Source organism: Eptatretus burgeri, chromosome 21 (assembly GCF_056783735.1).
Source record: "Eptatretus burgeri isolate ZD-2024b chromosome 21, Ebu_testis_v1, whole genome shotgun sequence".
NCBI lineage: Eukaryota > Metazoa > Chordata > Myxini > Myxiniformes > Myxinidae > Eptatretus > Eptatretus burgeri.
Window position 1 is genome coordinate 1,957,079 of NC_140981.1, and position 20,657 is coordinate 1,977,735.

At 47.8% G+C, this 20,657-nt stretch overlaps 2 protein-coding genes across 5 annotated transcripts in view; both read left to right on the plus strand.

The window, feature by feature from the left end:
• Positions 1-20,657, plus strand: part of LOC147008163 (uncharacterized) — a 195,652-nt gene that overhangs the window by 39,635 nt on the left and 135,360 nt on the right. The window contains 1 exon segment of the mRNA XM_085865642.1: positions 3,492-3,505. Coding sequence (XP_085721768.1) covers positions 3,492-3,505 — 14 coding nt within the window.
• On the plus strand, positions 120-20,156 carry LOC147008165 (cadherin-18-like). 4 transcript variants are annotated; one of them, XM_085865367.1, is made up of 13 exons: positions 120-339; positions 430-581; positions 3,492-4,034; positions 8,536-8,830; positions 10,239-10,358; positions 12,443-12,610; positions 12,700-12,887; positions 12,980-13,224; positions 13,972-14,108; positions 15,201-15,322; positions 17,716-17,830; positions 17,977-18,225; positions 19,095-20,156. In XM_085865367.1, exons 3-13 carry the CDS (start codon positions 3,711-3,713, stop codon positions 19,547-19,549), a joined length of 2,418 nt encoding a protein of 805 aa, XP_085721493.1. In that variant the 5' UTR covers positions 120-339; positions 430-581; positions 3,492-3,710; the 3' UTR covers positions 19,550-20,156. The 4 variants fall into 4 exon arrangements, with proteins under 4 accessions (XP_085721493.1, XP_085721494.1, XP_085721496.1 ...); XM_085865368.1 differs by having other exon boundaries at positions 120-591; XM_085865370.1 differs by lacking the exon at positions 3,492-4,034 and having other exon boundaries at positions 124-581.

Below are 20,657 nucleotides of genomic sequence, written 5' to 3' on the forward strand. Positions count from 1 at the left end.
CCTCCATCTAAGCTCCTCCCTTCCATCTTAGCTCCTCCCCTCCATCTAAGCTCCTCCCCCACCCCTTGCTCCTTCAGCCGTCCCATTTCACTTCCCGGTGGACTTGTTGTGACAGGATTTCTGTTGTCAAATAAATAAATGAAATAAAATCCAGTCAAGTATTTTCGAACTGATTCGCGCGACACGGCGGAACATCCATCGAACGTGAGATTTGTTCGAGTGTGACGCCGATACTGCTGCGGATTACACCGTCAGGGATTACAACACCGGTTAATATTTGTGTTCGCAGTTCTCAAGGAAGATATTTCGTACTTTTTCCCGTCCTGTGACGCAGATCTGGTAAATCTGTGTAACCAGAGTTTTCTCGATTCACGTTATCAGGAGAATGCTTCGTCACGTGTTCGCTGATGATCGTCTTTCGTGTTTCAGCGTTTTCACCGGAGATTTCGGTGACGTCACATGATTAGACACGCCCTCTTCAGGAGCTCTCCGTGATTCTTCGTGACGTGTTCGTTTCCACGTCGTGAGGCCTTCACTTGGCGCTGATCTCAGTGGGTCCATGATATCCTTCGCCATCCAAGGTAGATGGAGGTGATGTTTTCAAACGTGTTCGGAGAGAGTTAATTATTTATTTATCTCACTCGGATTTCCTGATCCATCGAACCTTTTGTCCTTGTTCCATTGAAGTGTGAGGTTGTAATCTTTGTTTTTGTTCCCCGGCCCTCTGACAACGTGGAGATAGGGGACATTAAAATGAGCTACGAACGACCGACTGACTGATCAACTGAAGGACCGACCAAATGACCGACCGACCGACCGACCAAATAACCGACCGACTGACCGACCAAATGACCGACCGACTGACCGACCAAATGACCGACCGACTGACCGACAGACTGACCGACCAAATAACCGACCGACTGACCGACCAAATAACCGACCGACTGACCGACCGACCAAATAACCGACCGACTGACCGACTGACTGACCGACCGAATGACCGACCGACTGACCGACCAAATAACCGACCGACTGACTGACCGACCGAATGACCGACCGACTGACCGACCGAATGACCGACCAAATAACCGACCGAATGACCGACCAAATGACCGACCGACTGACTGACCGACCGACTGACCGACCGACCAAATAACCGACCGACTGACCGACCGAATGACCGACCGACTGACCGACCGAATGACCGACCGACTGACCGACCGACCAAATGACCGACCGACTGACTGACCGACCGACCAAATGACCGATCAACTGACCGACCGATCAACTGAAGGACCGACCAATCAACCGACCGACTGAACAACCGACCGAATGACCGACCAAATAACCGACCGACTGACCGACCGAATGACCGACCGATCAAATGACCGACCGACCGAATGACCGACCAAATGACCGACTGACTGACCGACCGACTGACCGACCGAATGACCGACCGACCAAATAACCGACCGACTGACCGACCGAATGACCGACCAAATGACCGACCGACTGACTGACCGACCGAATGACCGACCAAATGACCGACCGACCAAATAACCGACCGACTGACCGACCGAATGACCGACCAAATGACCGACCGACTGACCGACCGACCAAATGACCGACCGACTGACTGACCGACCGACCAAATGACCGATCAACTGACCGACTGATCAACTGAAGGACCGACCAATCAACCGACCTACTGAACAACCGATCAAATGACCGACCGAATGACTGAACGACCGACCGAATGACTGACAACGACCGACCAATCAACCGACCAACTGACTTACCGATCAATTGAAGGACCAACCGACCGACCAAACGACTGACCAACCGATCATCGTCCATGTACTTTTATCTTTTGCGTACATAATATTTCAAAAACCGTTGAACGTTTAACTTTCACATTGCAGATATCTATTTCTTGTGACATGATCTCAACCTGATGACGTCACGGCTGTGATGAGCTGAATTATGTTGCCATGGCAACAGTCTCGGTAACTTGGGCTGCGTCCATCATCTATCTATAATTCCAGCAATGTGTGTGTGTGTGTGTGTGTGTGTGTGTGTGTGTGTGTGTGTGTGTGTGTGTGTGTGTGTGTGTGTGTGTGTGTGTGTGTGTGTGTGTGTGTGTGTGTGTGTGTGTGTGTGTGTGTGTGTATGTGTGTGTGTGTGTGTGTGTGTGTGTGTCTGTCTGTTTGTCTGCAACCGCCGTTTCTCGACGACCACCGGTCCGATCTGATTGAAACTTGCCAGGAATATTGCTGGGGACCCGCGGATGTGCCTTTTCAAGGTTTGATATTAATCGGATAAGCGGTTCCCAAGTTATGGCCATTTATCTGTCAACCAATGACAAGACACGGTGCTATGACGTCATCACAATTAAATGTTTATTAATTATTATTATTATTTATTCTTTTTGCACGATTGACGTCACAATTCTTCTTCTTCGTTTGGTATGACGTCACAATCGACGCTGGGGACCTGAGTAAGTGCCTTTTCAAGGTTTGATATCGTTCTTCATCCGTTTCAGCCGTTTCCCAAGAGTCTCCCAAGGTTTGAAAGCTGTTTTTCCCAAGGTTTAAATTAATTGTTCAAATTATTAATTAATCCCAAGGTTTGAATTTTCCCAAGGGAAAGAGCTGTTTCCCAAGGGTTTGAAAGCTGTTTTTTTCCCAAGGTTTGTATTAATTGTTGTGCTTGGTAGACATTTGTGAATACATTTACAGAGAGAGGGGCGAGAGAGGGGGGCGAGAGAGAGAGGGGCGAGAGAGGAGGGGCGAGACTATGGGGGAGAGAGGGGGGGCGAGAGAGAGGGGGAATCACAATTCTTCTTCTTCTTCTTCGTTTGATATGACGTCACAATTGACGCTGGGGACCTGAGTATGTTTCCCAGGTGTTTCCCAAGTTATGGCCATTTATGATACGGTTGGTCCGATCCAGTCGTCGTTTACGAGAGCGAAGGAACGAAGCTGCACATACTGGCACGCACCTACGGACGCGCACCTCCGGGCCCGCACTAGTATTTCAAAAACCGTTGAACATTTAGTTTTCATGTCGCACACAAGCATTCCTCGTGACACCCAGGTGTGGGACCCGGACTATCAGGTCCTTGTTCGTTTTCATTTCGGAGGGACATCACCGGGTCGTGACGCTCTGATAAACGGACGGGGAAGTCGGATGTCGTCAGCATTCCCACCCATGGTCCATTCAGCATTTCGCCATTTGGCAATCTTGGGGGTGAAGATGCTCCGGGACCATTTGATCTCTTCGGAGTGGAAGAGGTTCTACCTTCCTTCGGGCAGATAACTCCTTATGATATTAGGATAACGTTATACATGCTACTCCTAAATAATCATCACATACCATGCTTCTGCCTCAAATATTGCTCATGGCAAGGGTTCTCGTGCTGGATGCATGCTCGAGCAATATTTGGCAAAGTATTTCTCATTGACTACCTGTTACGATGTGTGTGTCTGCAGGTGAATCTCACAAGGTACGTCCACAACCATCTTGCACGTGCAGCTTTGCAGCCCATGCAAGTCGTTTATCTCCTGCTGACGTCATACAACCAGCATCCTCATCACCAGGAGAGAGCACCTCGACCAAATACCAATGAGTTCCATTTTGTGATGTTCTGAACCTTTGCAAAGTGTTGAGAAGTGTCGTTCGTTCGGTGTGGAGCACGTCGGCATCACGCCATGGGCATCACAGTCACGCGTGTGCTCGTCGCCTTTCTTTTGGCGTCGCCTCGTCGGCATTTCCCTGCGGTGCAGGTCTCATGCGAGAGGGCGCAAGGATCTGAGCAGGTACACAGCCTGAGGACCGTGCTGCAGCAGGTGGACAACCTGGAGGGAAAAGAAGAGGAAGGAGGTCGACGGAACGGCGGAGTGAATGTACTAAGCGGTCCACGTGACCACCGCACGGGCGGAAACGATCCACGGAGGCGCAAACGTTTATCAGATGGGAGCCAGGTCTTCCTTCTGGAAGAGTACAAAGGAAAGGATCCGCAGTTTTTGGGCAGGGTAAGTGAGCAGTCAATTCTTCCACATCATTCATTTTGAAGGACTAGTGCGTGCCCGTACGTGTGTGGCCGTACATGCAAAATAAATAAATAATAACTTTCAAATCACGTGCCAGAAACAACAACCACACAGGCCGTTCGTTCGCTCTCGCGTGTCCGTACGTGCGTGGCCGTACGTGGAAAAAAAACAAACAAAAAAACTTTCAAACAACCACACAGGCCGTTCCTTCGCTGTCGTAAACGACGACTGGATTGGGGCATTGTGTTTATCTATAAATGCGCATAAGAAATCGAGAAATTATTAGAATACACCAAGTCATCACTATCCTGAAGTCCGTACGTTGTAACCCGTAATGGGGAACGCAGCTGAGGTTCTCTCCCCCATCGGCCACGCCTACGCAGCAACGTGTCTTGTCATTGGTTGGTAAATAAATGGCCATAACTTGGGAACCACTTGTCCGATTAATATCAAACCTTGAAAAGGCACGTCCACAGGGCCCCAGAAATATACCTGGCAAGTTTCAATTAGATCGGACCAGTGGTTGTCGAGAAACAGCGGTCACAGACACACACACACACACACACACATAGCTGGAATTATAGATCGATGACAATGGATGAAAGGGGTACAAAGGACACGGTGAGAGTGATACGAGGAAAAAAAAATGGAAGTTTTAACGATGTGTCAAAGACATTGACTTGCTTTCTTCATGCCCACTCAAACATAAACAACATCAATCTTCCTCCTCCTTCACCTCTTACGTGTCGTCTTAAGTTCGGACGTGGTGGTTTGTTCATGTTGAACATCCAGATAACCGAACCCGCATCCTTGTTTCGATGTCCAATTCGTCCATTCCTCCTCGTTACCTGATTGTTCTTTTGCAGTTCGCACTTCCAGAAAATGATGCAACCAGCAGCCCAAGGCTGCATGCGAAACAACAACAAACAACTCATTGTATTTCAACAAATTCAATTGTTCTGCCCCATTTGCATTGTTGTTTCATTTCATTTTAAAAAATATTGTTGCGCAAATGGCACCGAGTGGTTCACATTGATAGTTCCGTTATATTCTTCGTATATGTCAAAGAATGAGTGTAAAGTAATAATTGTCATGTTCGAAATGTGTCACGTATCTCACAGATAGACAATGTCTCCCCCTCCTAATGTCTGTGTTGAAAATCGTGATCCCTTTCACCCCCTTTTTTGTCCTCCCCCTGACAAGGTCGGAAATGGGGGACATCAAAGGAGTTCTAACCAACCACCCGACCGATCATCCTTCATAAACATCCTTCCATAACCGACCACCCGACCGATCATCCTTCCATAACCGACCACCCGACCGATCATCCTTCCATAACCGACCACCCGACCGATCATCCTTCCATAACAGACCACCCGACCGATCATCCGTCCAGAACAGACCACCCGACCGATCATCCGTCCATAACCGACCGATCATCCATTCATAACCGACCACCCAACCGACCGATCATCCATAACCGACCACCCAACCACCCGATCATCCGTCCATAACTGACCACCCGACCGACCGATCATCCGTCCATAACCGACCACCCGACTGACCGATCATCCTTCCATTACCGACCACTCGACCGACCGATCATCCGTCCATAACAGACCAATCATCCATCCATAACCGACCACCCGACCGACCGATCATCCGTCCATAATCGACCACCCGACCGACAGATCATCCGTCCATAACCGACCACCCGACCGACCGATCATCCGTCCATAACCGACCACCCGACCGACAGATCATCCGTCCATAACCGACCACCCGACCGACCGATCATCCTTCCATAACCGACAACCCGACCGACTGATCATCCGTCCATAACCGACCACCCGACTGATCATCCGTCCATAACCGACCACCCGACCGACCGATCATCCGTCCATAACAGACCACCCGACCGATCAACCGTCCATAACCGACTGATCATCCGTCCATAACCGACCACCCGACTGATCATCCGTCCACAACCGACCACCCGACCGACTGATCATCTGTCCATAACCGACCAGCCGACCAACCGATCATCCGTCCATAACCGACCACCTGACTGATCATCCGTCCACAACCGACCACCCGACCGACTGATCATCCGTCCATAACCGACCACCCGACCGACCGATCATCCGTCCATAACAGACCACCCGACCGATCAACCGTCCATAACCGACCGATCATCCGTCCATAACCGACCACCCGACTGATCATCCGTCCACAACCGATAAACCGTCCATAACCGACCGATCATCCGTCCATAACCGACCACCCGACTGATCATCCGTCCACAACCGATCAACCGTCCATAACCGACCGATCATCTGTCCATAACCGACCACCCGACTGATCATCCGTCCACAACCGATCAACCGTCCATAACCTACCGATCATCCGTCCATAACCTACCACCGGACCGACCGATCATCCGTCCATAATCAACCAATCATCCATCCATAACCGACCACCCGATCATCCGTCCATAACCGACCACCCGACCGACCGATCATCCGTCCATAACCGACCATCCGACCGACCGATCATCCGTCCATAACCGACCACCCGACCGACCGATCATCCGTCCATAACCGACCATCCGACCGACCGATCATCCGTCCATAACCGACAACCCGACCGACTGATCATCCGTCCATAACCGACCACCCGACTGATCATCCGTCCATAACCGACCACCCGACCGACTGATCATCCGTCCATAACAGACCACCCGACCGATCAACCGTCCATAACCGACCGATCATCCGTCCATAACCGACCACCCGACTGATCATCCGTCCACAACCGACCACCCGACCGACTGATCATCCGTCCATAACCGACCACCCGACCGACCGATCATCCGTCCATAACAGACCACCCGACCGATCAACCGTCCATAACCGACCGATCATCCGTCCATAACTGACCACCCGACCGACTGATCATCCATAACCGACCACCCAACCACCCGATCATCTGTCCATAACCGACCACCCGACCGACTGATCATCCGTCCATAACTTACCACCCAACCGACTGATCATCCGTCCATAACTGATTGGAAGTTGATTCCACAGGAGGGAAAAAAAGAGGAACAAATGAGTGGACGTGAGTAGTGATTGTGGATTTCAGTAGTTTCACTAGAAGGGGTTTGAGGGTGCACACTGCAGAACCCTGGGTGTGAGGGGGGGGAGGTGTTACAGTTCCCAACCACGTAAAGAGCAGAGTTTGCAAGACCAGAAGGGAGGCCGAAGAAGCCAAAGAGACCACCAACCTTGTCTGCAATGGGAAACTCATCGGCCCATCGACTCAGCTTCCGAGGTCGGCACAAATGAACACCAGCTTTTTTAAACAGGGGGCACTGCATCACCGGCGTAGCCACGCTTCCAGCAATGATGCATCTTCATCCACCTGATAACCAAAAATTACCATCCACCTTACCATTAGTTACGAGCCGGTGTTGTCACGGACCGGTGTTTGTGTGTTTGTTTGTCGGGCTACTCCTCCTACATTTCTGGGCCGACTACATCCAGATTTGCTGCGGAGGATCATCATGCTCCCAATTCATGTGTGGGGGTGTTTTATCTTCGCCGGTGGTCTTGAGGGGTGGAAGGAGGGAAGGGAGGGGGACGCTAATTCTCCATGTAATTGTGTCATGCGGTGCCACCTCCAGGTGGTGGGGTGGGGGGAGGGGCGGGGGTGATTTTCCACCTCCAGGTATCGCAAGTTTCCACCATTTACAGCACAGTATTCCTGTCCCCACATTTTCAACATCGCTGAGTTTTTGGTGTGGAGGTTTGAACCCATACTCCCTCCTGTGTTATTGATACTCCGCTCCGGTATTGGGGAGGAGGGGTGGTACTTTTGTTTGTGTTTGTCCTTTGTCTCAGGGCAGCATTGTCCGTCAATTGTTGCCCTGAGGGCATTAAGATTCCGCTCCAAATCCAAATCCATTGGGACCATACTCGGTACAGAGAGAGCGTCGGTGCTGCCAAAGCACTCTCCTGGTCTACTGCGCTCAATCCTGGATGGGTCGCCACTCCGACGCAGGATACTCAAATGGCTCAATCATCCGAGCAAGCTGGTACTCACTTTGACAACCTCGGAAGGATGACAGGCTGAGTCAACCCCACCCGGTATTAATTCAACAGCTGAGCAGAATTTGAACTCAGGATCCGAGGATCCCAAGCCCACCACCCTCACCATTAAAAGCCAACACCGCTACCTGCTCCCAGTCGGTCATTCACGAGTCACACAGGTGTTTTTTTTTTTGCCAATGATCTGACAACATGGTAATTCTCCTTCGACTCAATCACTCGGATTCCATGTACAGTAAGTGTAAAGGAAAACATTGAAACGTTTACCCACCATCATTGCGGCACGTTCACACGCCATATAGCCCTCCGTGTACGTGTGTGACATCTTCTTGATATCTAATACTCTAATCACGACTTTGTTCTGATCCTTGCAGTTCCACTCCGACTTCGACGAGGGAGGGAGAACAATTATTTACACGCTGGAAGGAGAAGGGGCTGGGGTGGTATTTGCCATGCAAGGGTACACGGGAGACGTTTACGCCCTCCGGAGTTTGGATCGTGAGAAGAAAGCCCAGTACACCTTACTCGTCCGCCCACTGGAGCACCACCCGAACAAGGCTCCGGTTCCTGCATCCGAACTCATCGTCACGGTGCAGGACATCAATGACAACAAGCCAGTATTTTCCAGTGACGTGTTCATTGCTCGTGTGCCTGAGATGTCACAAGTAGGTGCGTTATGAAATCAAAAATATAAAAATGTCTTTGTGTCGGAACTCGAGCACCGGCTTCAGGTCATTCTTGGAGCACGGATATAAGTTGCTTGAGGCTGAGTCTGCTCTTTCCTCTTTGTTTCAAATTGTTGGAGGAGAGTTTAGTTCAAATTATTGGTTGGATGTGCGTTTTTCTACTTACCTCTATACAGGTAAATCACCTCTTCATTTGAGTGGTGACGATGAACCTCTGTGCCACACCAGCGAGGGTTCTGACCGAAGGGTGGACACCTGCCACACATCTACCCTGTTTAGGCATCCATCACACAGTCAACAGGGATGTTGAATTGTTCCCTGGAATTAGGACAACGTCGAATTCCAAATTGTCATTAACTTTGTAATTGATGGTGAACCGGTCGTTAAAACCCGTTCAGGTATTTTGATGGTAACTGAGCTTCTTTTGTGGCTCTTTTTCAGGGTAACTGACTCTTGGACTCACGCAAAGACTTATCCTCACCCGTCCCGATGGGCCCTGGCACTTCACAAAGCTTCCGATGCCCCTGCAAGTTCGGCGAGCCATGTTGGATTTCGATGAACGCGCAGAGTACCCGCTCGATGAGCGATCCGGTTCCGAGCATGAGACGCATTCTTCGAACACGTACCTTTATTTGGGCGGTGTATAGGCAACTGACAGCTGCTTCAATCGCTCCCGGGAATAAGTAAAAAAAATAACTCGGGTTACGTGCATGAAGCAAGAACATACCTCCTGCTTATAATTCAAAACACCTCACTGTACCAGAAAACGTGGGGACAGGAATCTCTCCCATCTGGAGGTGGCGCGTCTCCCCCTCACCCCCTCCCAAGACCACCAGCGAATATAAAAACACCCCTATGCACAAATTGGGGTCAAGCTGATCCGATGTAGCTAGTCTTGATGTAATCAGGCTCGAACTGTAGGAGGAGTAGCGCGACAAACAAACACACAAACACTGGTCCATGAAATTTAGTGAGGGTTCACAGCCTGGTGTTGGCTTTGCGGCCAGGGTGGCTGCCTTAGGATCTTAGGGTCCTGAGTTCCAACCCCGTTGGCCGCTGAATTAACACCAAGTGGGGTTGACTCAGCCTGTCATCCTTCCGAGATCGGTGAAATGAGTTCCAGTGTACTGGTATTGGGGCACAGCATCAGTGGCACAGCCACGCCCCAACAAAACGATAGCTACTTGGCAGCCAAGCTGCCATACGCAACAAGAAGAAGTGAGGATTTCTGGATTTATCGGTATTTATACTGCAATGTATCCATCACTCAATAATAATTCAGCTTCAGATAACTATACCGAGGATCTCTGAAAACATCAGTGTGGCACCGAATAATTGTGATGCAATGAAATGATTTTGTCTCAAACTTGCTCGTTGCCCAACCTTCCCAGGGACGTTCGTGTTCCGGACCACGGCGTATGATGCCGATGACCCTTTGGCCGGAGGTAACGCTCAAGTGAAGTACAGCCTGGTGATTGGCCTTCCATACTTTTCTGTTTCCCCAGAAACAGGTAACAGCACATGAAAAAAAATTTAAAACCCACATGAATTCGTAAGATACCCATGATACAAACAACCATCTTACATGTTGTCAGACATCTTTTCGATGTTTTCACACTTCTTAAATGTGAATGACGAGGAAGACGGATGAAGGGGCACTCAAAAGAGATACTCCAGTAATTCAGCACACGCGATGAAGGTTTTATTCATTTTCAGTAAATAATAACGAGAAAAATGACGTCATGCAGGGCATGATACTCGCAGAATCCACCCTCCTCTCCAAAGGTTGCCATGGATACCATCAAATTGTCCACATTTTGTTGAGATTAAAATTGACAATCTTAATCAAAGCTCAGGTCAATCGGATGAAAATTGACGAATTTTCAGATAGAAATTGATGATTTTAGAAGTTTGACCTTGAGTTGACCTTTGACCTTTTGACCTCGATGATAGTCTGTTTCCAAGTTCAGCGATGCACCCTGTAATTGCTGCTTAGTTCTCAGGTTAATCAGATGTAAATTGACGATTTTTCTGATGAAATTTGATGATTTTAGTAGCTTGACCTTGAGTTGACCTTTTGACCTCGATGACAGTCTGTTTCCAAGTTCAGCGATGCACTGTGTAATTGCTGCTTAATTCTCAGGTTAATCAGATGTAAATTGACGATTTTTCTGATGAAATTTGATGATTTTAGTAGCTTGACCTTTGACCTTTTGACCTCGATGACAGTCTGTTTCCAAGTTCAGCGATGCACTGTGCAATTGCTGCTTAATTCTCAGGTTAATCAGATGTAAATTGACGATTTTTCTGATGGAATTTGATGATTTTAGTAGCTTGACCTTTGACCTTTTGACCTCGATGACAGTCTGTTTCCAAGTTCAGCGATGCACTGTGTAATTGCTGCTTAATTCTCAGGTTAATCAGATGTAAATTGACGATTTTTCTGTTGGAATTTGATGATTTTAGTCGCTTGACCTTTGACCTTTTGACCTCGATGACAGTCTATTTCCAAGTTCAGCGATGCACTGTGCAATTGCTGTTTATTTCTCAGGGTAATCAGATGTAAATTGACGATTTTTATGATGAAATTTGATGATTTTAGTAGCTTGACCGTTGACCTTTTGACCTCGATGACAGTCTGTTTCCAAGTTCAGCGATGCACTGTGCAATTGCTGCTTAATTCACAGGGTAATCAGATGTAAATTGACGATTTTTCTGATGAAATTTGATGATTTTAGTAGTTTGACCTTGAGTTGACCTTTTGACCTCGATGACAGTCTGTTTCCAAGTTCAGCGATGCACTGTGTAATTGCTGCTTAATTTTCAGGTTAATCAGATGTAAATTGACGATTTTTCTGATAAAATTTGATGATTTTAGTAGCTTGACCTTTGACCTTTTGACCTCGATGACAGTCTATTTCCAAGTTCAGCGATGCACTGTGCAATTGCTGTTTAATTCTCAGGTTAATCAGATGTAAATTGACGATTTTTCTGAAGAAATTTGATGATTTTGGTGGTTTGACCTTTGACCTCAAAAATAGTTGGTTTCCCATTCGAGTGATGCAATACGCAAATCTTGTTCAAATTTCAAGTGAATCGAAAAAAAAATGACGATTTTCGATATTTGACCTCAACATTACCTTTGACCTCAAAATTAACAGGCTTCTCAGTTGAGACTACCTCTACTACTTGGGAACGTTTCATGACGACCGGTTTGGAATTGTGACCTGCGGGCGATCAACAGACGGACAAACAAAATCTCCCCTTGGCCATCCTCCATTTTGGACCTTTTGGTTGATAGCTCGCCCACTCTTCGCGAAGGAGTGCGTGAGATCTCTAAGGTCCACCAACTAATGCCGGCAGACGGGACAGCCAGTTTTACGTCCATCCGAGGGACGGAACACACATTGATGAACCACCCTGCCTGTGAAACACCAGGATGACAGTTTGTAGCTGGGTCGGGACTCGAAGCCAGAGGTGAGTGTGCACACCTCCCGAGGTCTCGGCCATCCTGCCAACCCCACGTGAAGACACCTTCAGTGCCCTCGTGGCGACAGGACTTGCCCGTATTTAAATAATGTGTCACTTTTCGCAGGAGAGATTCGAACAGCGTGGGACGGAATGGACCGCGAGACACGTGACCATTATCAAGTGGTGCTCCAGGCCCAGGACATGTGGGGAGAGCGCGGTGGCCTGACCGGGACGACCACCATTGACGTTATTATCACGGACATCAACGACAACCCACCACGCTTTACGAGCGGTGAGAGCACCTCGCGCCTCGCGTCCCGTCACAAACCGTGCACACGTCGGACCACATACTCAACCAAGATGTCTGCCGTTTGTTGACAGACACATTTGAACTCGAGGTAAGAGAGTCCACCCGGGTCTTTTCCACCATCGGAAGAGTTGTGGCGACGGACGCCGACGTCGGTGAAAATGCCATGATCACGTACACCATTCGACCCTCCGATTCCGCCGAGTTTTTCGCGATAACCACCGACCCGGCCACGCAGGACGGAATCATCAAGGTCGTCAAGGTAACCGCGTGTTGTCGAAGCACCAATGTCCGTCGACATGCTCATCGGGAACCTCGTTGGGCGGCTTCTCTCACTTCTCTCTTCTGTGACAGCCTTTAGATTACGAGGTCCAGTCGGGTCACACCTTGGACGTGGAAGCTGCCAACACGGTGCCACTGCAGGGTCTGGTACCCTCGAAGATGAAGGCGAGCGTCCGTGTCCTGGTTCTCGATTCAAAGGAACCTCCGGAGTTCGATCGGCATCAGTACGAGTTGCGGGTCGCCGAGGACGTGCCCGTTGGAACCCTCGTCGGAACCGTCTCGGCAACAGACCCCGATGGACCCAAGGTACCCGTCAGGTGAGCACGAAAGGACGAAATATTGACACTTGTTGATTGCACGCGTCTTCACCTCCAGGTTGACATTCGAGGACGAGCACCGGACGTGAAAGCCAACTCGAGTTTTAACGCGAGGCAGCAGGATATCTCAGGTGTTTCACTTGGGTTCGATTTCCAACAGAGTCTGAGTTAACTGAAACCTACCACTCTGGTGCAACGCTGAAAAAGGGGGGTCCCGCAACATGAAGAATAAACCTTTAAAAATCCCCTCCAGAACGGCTTCACACATCGAGGGGAAACTTCACCCTCATGTTCCCCAAGGCTTGGGGATTCCAGGGTGTCCATGAATACTTAATGTGTCACATGGTTTGGCAGCAATGTTGGATTGAACGAGAATCTGAAAAAAAATATTTGTCTTGAACCGTGAAACGTCACAATTATGATGTCGTCGTCATGGGGAATATACGTTTTAAATTCCAACCTGATTGGACGCATGGTCTGGCAGCCAGAATTATTTAATTTTTTGAATCTGGGTTCAGGGATTGAAAGCAAAATTGGTACAAGTACGTATGGTGATGTCATGATGTGGGCGGGGCGTGTCTGGTGACGTCACGACGTCGAAGAGTGCCCTTCTAGTTTTTTGTTTTCTTTCATCAAATCTTAAGAAAAAGTGTTCACAACTTCAGAATTATGGTATCTGTAATAACAATAACGGATTAATCAAATTGCGTGAAATATAATCGGCCATTTTGGTCTTTTCAAACAAAGGTACGTCATCGATCGACGGTCGGACCTGGGATTGAAGTTTGACGTCAATGCCATCACTGGTGAGATACGGACTCGTCAAAGACTGGATCGTGAAGAAGAAGCCTCCTTCATCCTGCTCCTCCAAGCGTCAGAGATCGGTGAGTCAGTGCAAAGGACCCAGGAGGGAAATGGCCGGCAAAGTGGACGTGCACTCGCTGTGCGGTCTCGAAGCGTTTACAAAATGTGTCACGTGCTCACGAAATGTGTTACGTGCTCACGAAATGTGTCACGTGCTCGCGAAATGTGTCACGTGCTCGCGAAATGTGTCACGTGCTCGCGAAATGTGTCATGTGCTCGCGAAATGTGTCACGTGCTCGCGAAATGTGTTACGTGCTCACGAAATGTGTCACGTGCTCACGAAATGTGTCACGTGCTCACGAAATGTGTCACGTGCTCGCGAAATGTGTCACGTGCTCACAAAATGTGTCACGTGCTCGTAAAATGTGTCACGTGCTCGCGAAATGTGTCACGTGCTCGCGAAATGTGTCACGTGCTTGTAAAATGTGTCACGTGCTCGCGAAATGTGTCACGTGCTCACGAAATGTGTCACGTGCTTGTAAAATGTGTCACATGCTCACGAAATGTGTCACGTGCTCGCGAAATGTGTCATGTGCTCGCAAAATGTGTCACGTGCTCACGAAATGTGTCACGTGCTCACGAAATGTGACAGTGCTCACGAAATGTGTCACGTGCTCGCGAAATGTGTCACGTGCTCACGAAATGTGTCATGTGCTCACGAAATGTGTCACGTGCTCGCAAAATGTGTCACGTGCTCACGAAATGTGTCATGTGCTCACGAAATGTGACACGTGCTCACGAAATGTGACATGTGCTCACGAAATGTGTCACGTGCTCGTAAAATGTGTCACGTGCTCGCAAAATGTGCCACGTGCGTGTAAAATGTGTCACGTGCTCACGAAATGTGTCACGTGCTCATGAAATGTGTCACGTGCTCGCGAAATGTGTCACGTGCTCGCAAAATGTGTGATGTGCTCGCGGAATGTCACGTGCTCGCGAAATGTGTCACGTGCTCGCGAAATGTGTCACGTGCTTGTAAAATGTGTCACGTGCTCGCAAAATGTGTCACGTGCTCGCGAAATATGTCATGTGCTCAGGAAATGTGTCACGTACTTGTAAAATGTGTCACGTGCTCACGAAATGTGTCACGTGCTCGCCCGTTTTCTCATCAGAGGACTCGTCCCAGGTTGGACAAGCTTCCGTTGTTGTTCACATTGTCGACGTCAACGACAACGCTCCTGAAATTGTTCCACCCACGGACCTTCCCATCTGCGAGAATGCACACCAAGGGGAGGTAATGGTGGCGGCACGATACACGTATGTTCACTCACAAACAGCCGTGCACCAGTTTAACTCGTCTCACAGGATGCACCACTTTAACAGGTTCGGACTCCATTTGGTGTCGAGTCACAAGAACTTGGACTGTGACTCGGATTATAAAATGTTAAAGAGCAGACAATAATTCCTTGCGGGCCCTGTCAGTTTATCTGAGTGAACCAGGTGAACTCTGAGGACGGCCGGACAGATGTTGACCTTCACTGGCACGTGATCAGATGGAGCAACATGCGCCATTTTAAAATGAGGTGATCCGGGATTTAGGAGGTGTGAGAGCGGGACACGGAGAGTGAGAAATGGAGTTCTTGAAGTGCAGTGCCACTCCACCGCCAGGACGGTCAAAGCGGAGGAGACAATATCCAATGAGAGACAATATCTAAGGAGAGACAATATCCAAGGAGAGCCAATATCCAAGGAGAGACAATATCCAAGGAGAGACAATATCCAAGGAGAGACAATATCCAAGGAGAGACAATATCCAAGGAGAGACATCTAATATCTAAGGAGAGACAATATCCAAGGAGAGACTATGTAAGGAGACTATCTAAGGAGAGACAATATCCAAGGAGAGACAATATCCAAGGAGAGACAATATCTAAGGAGAGACAATATCCAAGGAGAGACAATATCCAAGGAGAGACAATATCGAAGGAGAGACAATATCCAAAGAGAGACAACATCTAATATCTAAGGAGAGACAATATCCAAGGAGAGACAGTATCTCAGGAGAGACAATATGTAAGGAGACGCTATCCAATGAGAGACAATATCCAATGAGAGACAATATCTTAGGAGAGACAACATCTCAGGAGTCAGGAACGTCCTGTGGGAGGAAGGATTCTGTGAAACAGAAGACGTCTGGATTATCAGATCTGTCAGGTTGTCAGGATCTGTCAGGTGGAGGCCTCGGATGTATGAGGTCCAAACGGTTATGGACAATGGAGGAGGAGCTGCCGATCGGGGGTAGGAATGTGGAAACGAGCAAGGAGAGGGTGCAGGGATGGGGCGAAGCTGGGAGTGGGAGAAACCGTAAGAGTAAGGAGCGGAGGGCGGGGGAAGCAGAGGTAAAGTGGGACGAGGCGGGAGCAGATAGGAGGGGACTGACATGGAGGGGTTCGACACCACGAGCGGAAGTGAAGGTGAAATTTTTGTTGCGTGTGCACAACGTCTCTGTGAAGTGTACGTTTCACGATTCCCAACCTGGTGAACCTGCGACAGACTGCGTGCGTCAGGTGGAGGTGAGAATGTTTTTGATTGAAGGCGTGGAGGAAAATACCGCAGGAGGTGAAAGAGGAGGCTGGATGAACGAAGTGTTTCGAAGTGAGCAGGTTTTGGGGAATAAGCCTTGTAAACGAGAAAAGGAAGAGTTTTTGATGAAGAAGAAGAAGAATGAAAGGGTTGTTCCTGACGGAGTATTAAGACAAAATTTAAGTGTTTCGGACAAAAGAAAAGGCTCGCAGTCCCGATATACTCGGAGTCGCGACAACTTGCAATTTGAAGCCATTTTGTGTCCATCGAGCGCGGCTCACCGAACCCGTGCCCATTGTACGTGAAGCCTGATGCGCCCGTTTTCTCATGAAGCTCTTTGTCTGTTCCCAAAAAGGGAGATCATGTCACTTAATGCTTCATTGTCGTTCTTCCAACACGTCAGAATGGGCACACAATCGGACAGGATTGGTTTAACCTGAAAACGTGTCGTACAAACCATGGCAAAATGAAGTGCGATGCGCAAGTCAAGGTTCACACTGATGAGTGTCTGATTGGAGGTGGACAGAGAGAGAGTGAGTAGATGATACACCGAGTGACAGAATGTAGAAATTTGAAAGAATTGGAAGAAAGAAAGTTTTAAAGAGAAATGGAGGGACGCCATGCACACCACGTGCACACACCTTCGAGAGAGTTGAGGATTTGGAAAAGATTACAATTAGTGGAGAAAAAGAGAGACAAAGCTTGAGAAGATCGATTGATTGTATGTTCTGCCTGAAGACAGGTCATTGGCCGCTTGGCAACAGCAAAATAACTTAATTTCCCCCCCAAAATCTTTTCCTTCCGGCATCTGTCGGGAATCGATACATTTTTTGAAACATTTCTCTGATCGATTGGTGCATCCAGTGGCACAGCATCCTGTCATATTAAAAAGAACGATGCGCCGTCGTGTATCGTGTGCTCGTTCAACGAACCATCGGTGGAAACAAAATGGCGCCAACGACCCACGTGAACAAAATTTCCAGGACGTGCCGTGTCGCTACTCCTTGTATCTAAGGACTATAGTTTAGGCCCAACAAATCCCATTAGTGGATTTGTTTCTTCTTCTGGTACCCGTGCGATATCTTTACACTCCCCCTGCTGCAGGTATTACACGTACTCCATGCGATTGACCGTGACGAGCCCTCAAATGGACCGACGTTTCATTTTTCACTCTTTGGAGGAGCCATGAGTCCCAACTTCATTCTGCGCGACAACCTGAGTACGTAAGAGCAGAGATGCCGAGTTGGGTTAGCTCAGTGCTCTCACCTCGAGCATTGAAATTTTTTTTATGATTTGTGCCCCCTTCGGATGTCCGTTTGACGCTTCCTTATCCTCTCCGTGAATACCCTGTATTTTGTATTTCAGATGATACAGCAAGTATAATATCAAAGCGTGAGCATTTCAACAGAACAGAGAGCCACTTCGTGCTGCGAATCCGAGTCACGGACCGTGGAGTTCCACCACAAGCAAAAATTAATTTTTTAACTTTGAGCGTCTGCAAGTGTAACTCAGTCGGTCTTCCAGTTGCCTGTGCAGCTGAGGCCCTGCATGGAGCTGCAAATCACAGCACGGAGGGTCTCGTAGCTGTTGCTGTATGCTGCTTCAGCCTGCTGGGTGAGTGTCAACCATTCTCCGATTTTACAAAAACCACATTTGTTTCGAAGAAGGGAGAATCTATTCTGTTTCCTTCCTTTGTGTGATTACCGCTTTGTTTCCTTCCTTTGTGTGATTACCGCTTTGTTTCCTTCCTTTGTGTTATTACTGCTTTGTTTCCTCCCTTTGTGTGATTACCGCTTTGTTTCCTTCCTTTGTGTGATTACCGCTTTGTTTCCTTCCTTTGTGTTATTACTGCTTTGTTTCCTCCCTTTGTGTGATTACCGCTTTGTTTCCTCCCTTTGTGTGATTACCGCTTTGTTTCCTTCCTTTGTGTGATTACCGCTTTGTTACCTCCCTTTGTGTGATTACCGCTTTGTTTCCTTCCTTTGTGTGATTACCGCTTTGTTTCCTTCCTTTGTGTGATTACCGCTTTGTTACCTCCCTTTGTGTGATTACCGCTTTCTTTCCTTCCTTTGTGTGATTACCGCTTTGTTTCCTTCCTTTGTGTTATTACCGCTTTGTTTCCTCCCTTTGTGTGATTACCCTATTTGTTTCCTTCCTTTGTGTGATTACCGCTTTGTTTCCTCCCTTTGTGTGATTACCCTATTTGTTTCCTTCCTTTGTGTGATTACCCTATTTGTTTCTTTCCTTTGTGTGATTACCCTATTTGTTTCCTTCCTTTGTGTGATTACCCTATTTGTTTTCTTCCTTTGTATGATTTCCCTATTTTTTTCCTTCCTTTGTGTGATTACCGCTTTGTTTCCTTCCTTTGTGTGATTACCGCTTTGTTTCCTTCCTTTGTGTGATTACCCTATTTGTTTCCTTCCTTTGTGTGATTACCGATTTGTTTCCTTCCTTTATGTGATTTTTGTTGTTTTTTTTTCCAGTAATCATTGTCCTGTTCCTTGCATTACGGCGAAGACAGAATGAGCCAATTCTGCTGGATGAGGGTCTTGCATTTGATATCATCAACGACAATACTGAAGGTTGTGAGAATGACACAGAGGCCTTCGATATCTCTGTTCTTCAGTGGGCTGCTGAAGGAATGGCCATTACTTCAGGTTTTCACGACAGTCCAAAGAAATGTCCTCCCTGTGTTGTGCTCCAGGAATCGAATGATTCATTGGACGTAACTTCATTCATAAATGCTCACGTCAAAGAAGCCAATTCATGTCCAGGACTTCCTCCGTTTGACTCGATCCTAGTCTATAACTATGAAGGTGTTTGTTCGGAGGCCGGCTCACTGAGTTCACTCAACTCCGGTTTTTGTGACCTTGATCTCAATGACACTAACCTGCAAGAAAGCTCATCTCATGTCAGAGCTAATGTACAGAACATTTAACAAGGCAGGAGGCAAGAGTGGCGGGAGAGGGAAGCACAAAATATTGGGGAACAAAGACAATAGGAGATCTGTGGAAGGGATAGGGATGGGGCACGGGGGTAAACAAGAAGGTACTACAGGGACTTTCAGGAAAGAAAACAGGGAATTTGAAGGAGGTGGGTTTGGGGTGGATTAGCAGGGGTAGAAAAGATTGAGGATTTGGATGGGGAAAGATATGAGATGGTGGTGAACAGCTGTTTTGAAGACCAGGAGGGAGGAGTGGGATTAAAGAGAGTGTGGTTGTTTGTTTCAGAGGTGGCAAAAATAGGAATGAGAGAATGAAGGGTGAGCGGTGGTTCTTGAAATTGTTAAGATTCTTGAGATTGATGTTAAATACACCTCAATGGGGCACGCAGGATAACCGAGAGCTATGAATGGTCACCATGGTCTCTTCCAGGCACAGGTGGTTCTGAAAATGCGGCACGTGACAACATTCCCGCAATAAATGTGTTCCACACTGCAAAATGTCTGGCTGGTATCCTCTGGGAAGATGTTTTTTTTGTGTCACAGCAAGCAATTTAGAATTCTTATATTAAACAGAAATTGTATTAAAGTCTTTGGAAAATCAGTTTTTTGTGGATATTTTTAATTGTATGGCCTGACTATTCATCTCTTTAAGCAATGGTGGTACAACCGACGCTTCTGTGTTTGTAAAGGGGGTGTAACACCATGAACGTGTCACGTACTGTCGCCTCGGATGGTTCTGTTGGCACAGACTCGATCTGCACCTGGGTTATAAGAACCCCGCAAAAGACTGAAACGATGTTAAAGGTTCTGTGTTCGATGTTACCATGACTCAAAAGACGAGAAGTGCACTCTATAGAGCACACACCTCCACCATACAATGCCTGATCCAGTCGAACATATCGGGCCCAACAAAATTTTGAAATATCTTGCTATACATCGTTTTTTGCCCCATCTCTCAATGATGAAGAATCACTGACAAAGAAAATATATATATATATATATATATATATATATATATATATATATATATATATATATATATATATATATATATATATATATATTGTTACGGATTCGCGCCCGCCGGCGTGCGGACGGCCAC

What these genes read in the sequence shown, in the direction of transcription:
- LOC147008165 (XM_085865368.1), top strand. Translation starts at nt 3,711, where the DNA reads ATGGGCATCACAGTCACGCGTGTGCTCGTCGCCTTTCTTTTGGCGTCG. An exon ending in ATCCGCAGTTTTTGGGCAGG is followed by an intron (nt 4,035 to 8,535) that starts GTAAGTGAGCAG and finishes TGATCCTTGCAG; the next exon opens with TTCCACTCCGACTTCGACGA. An exon ending in GGACCCAAGGTACCCGTCAG is followed by an intron (nt 13,225 to 13,971) that starts GTGAGCACGAAA and finishes TTTCAAACAAAG; the next exon opens with GTACGTCATCGATCGACGGT.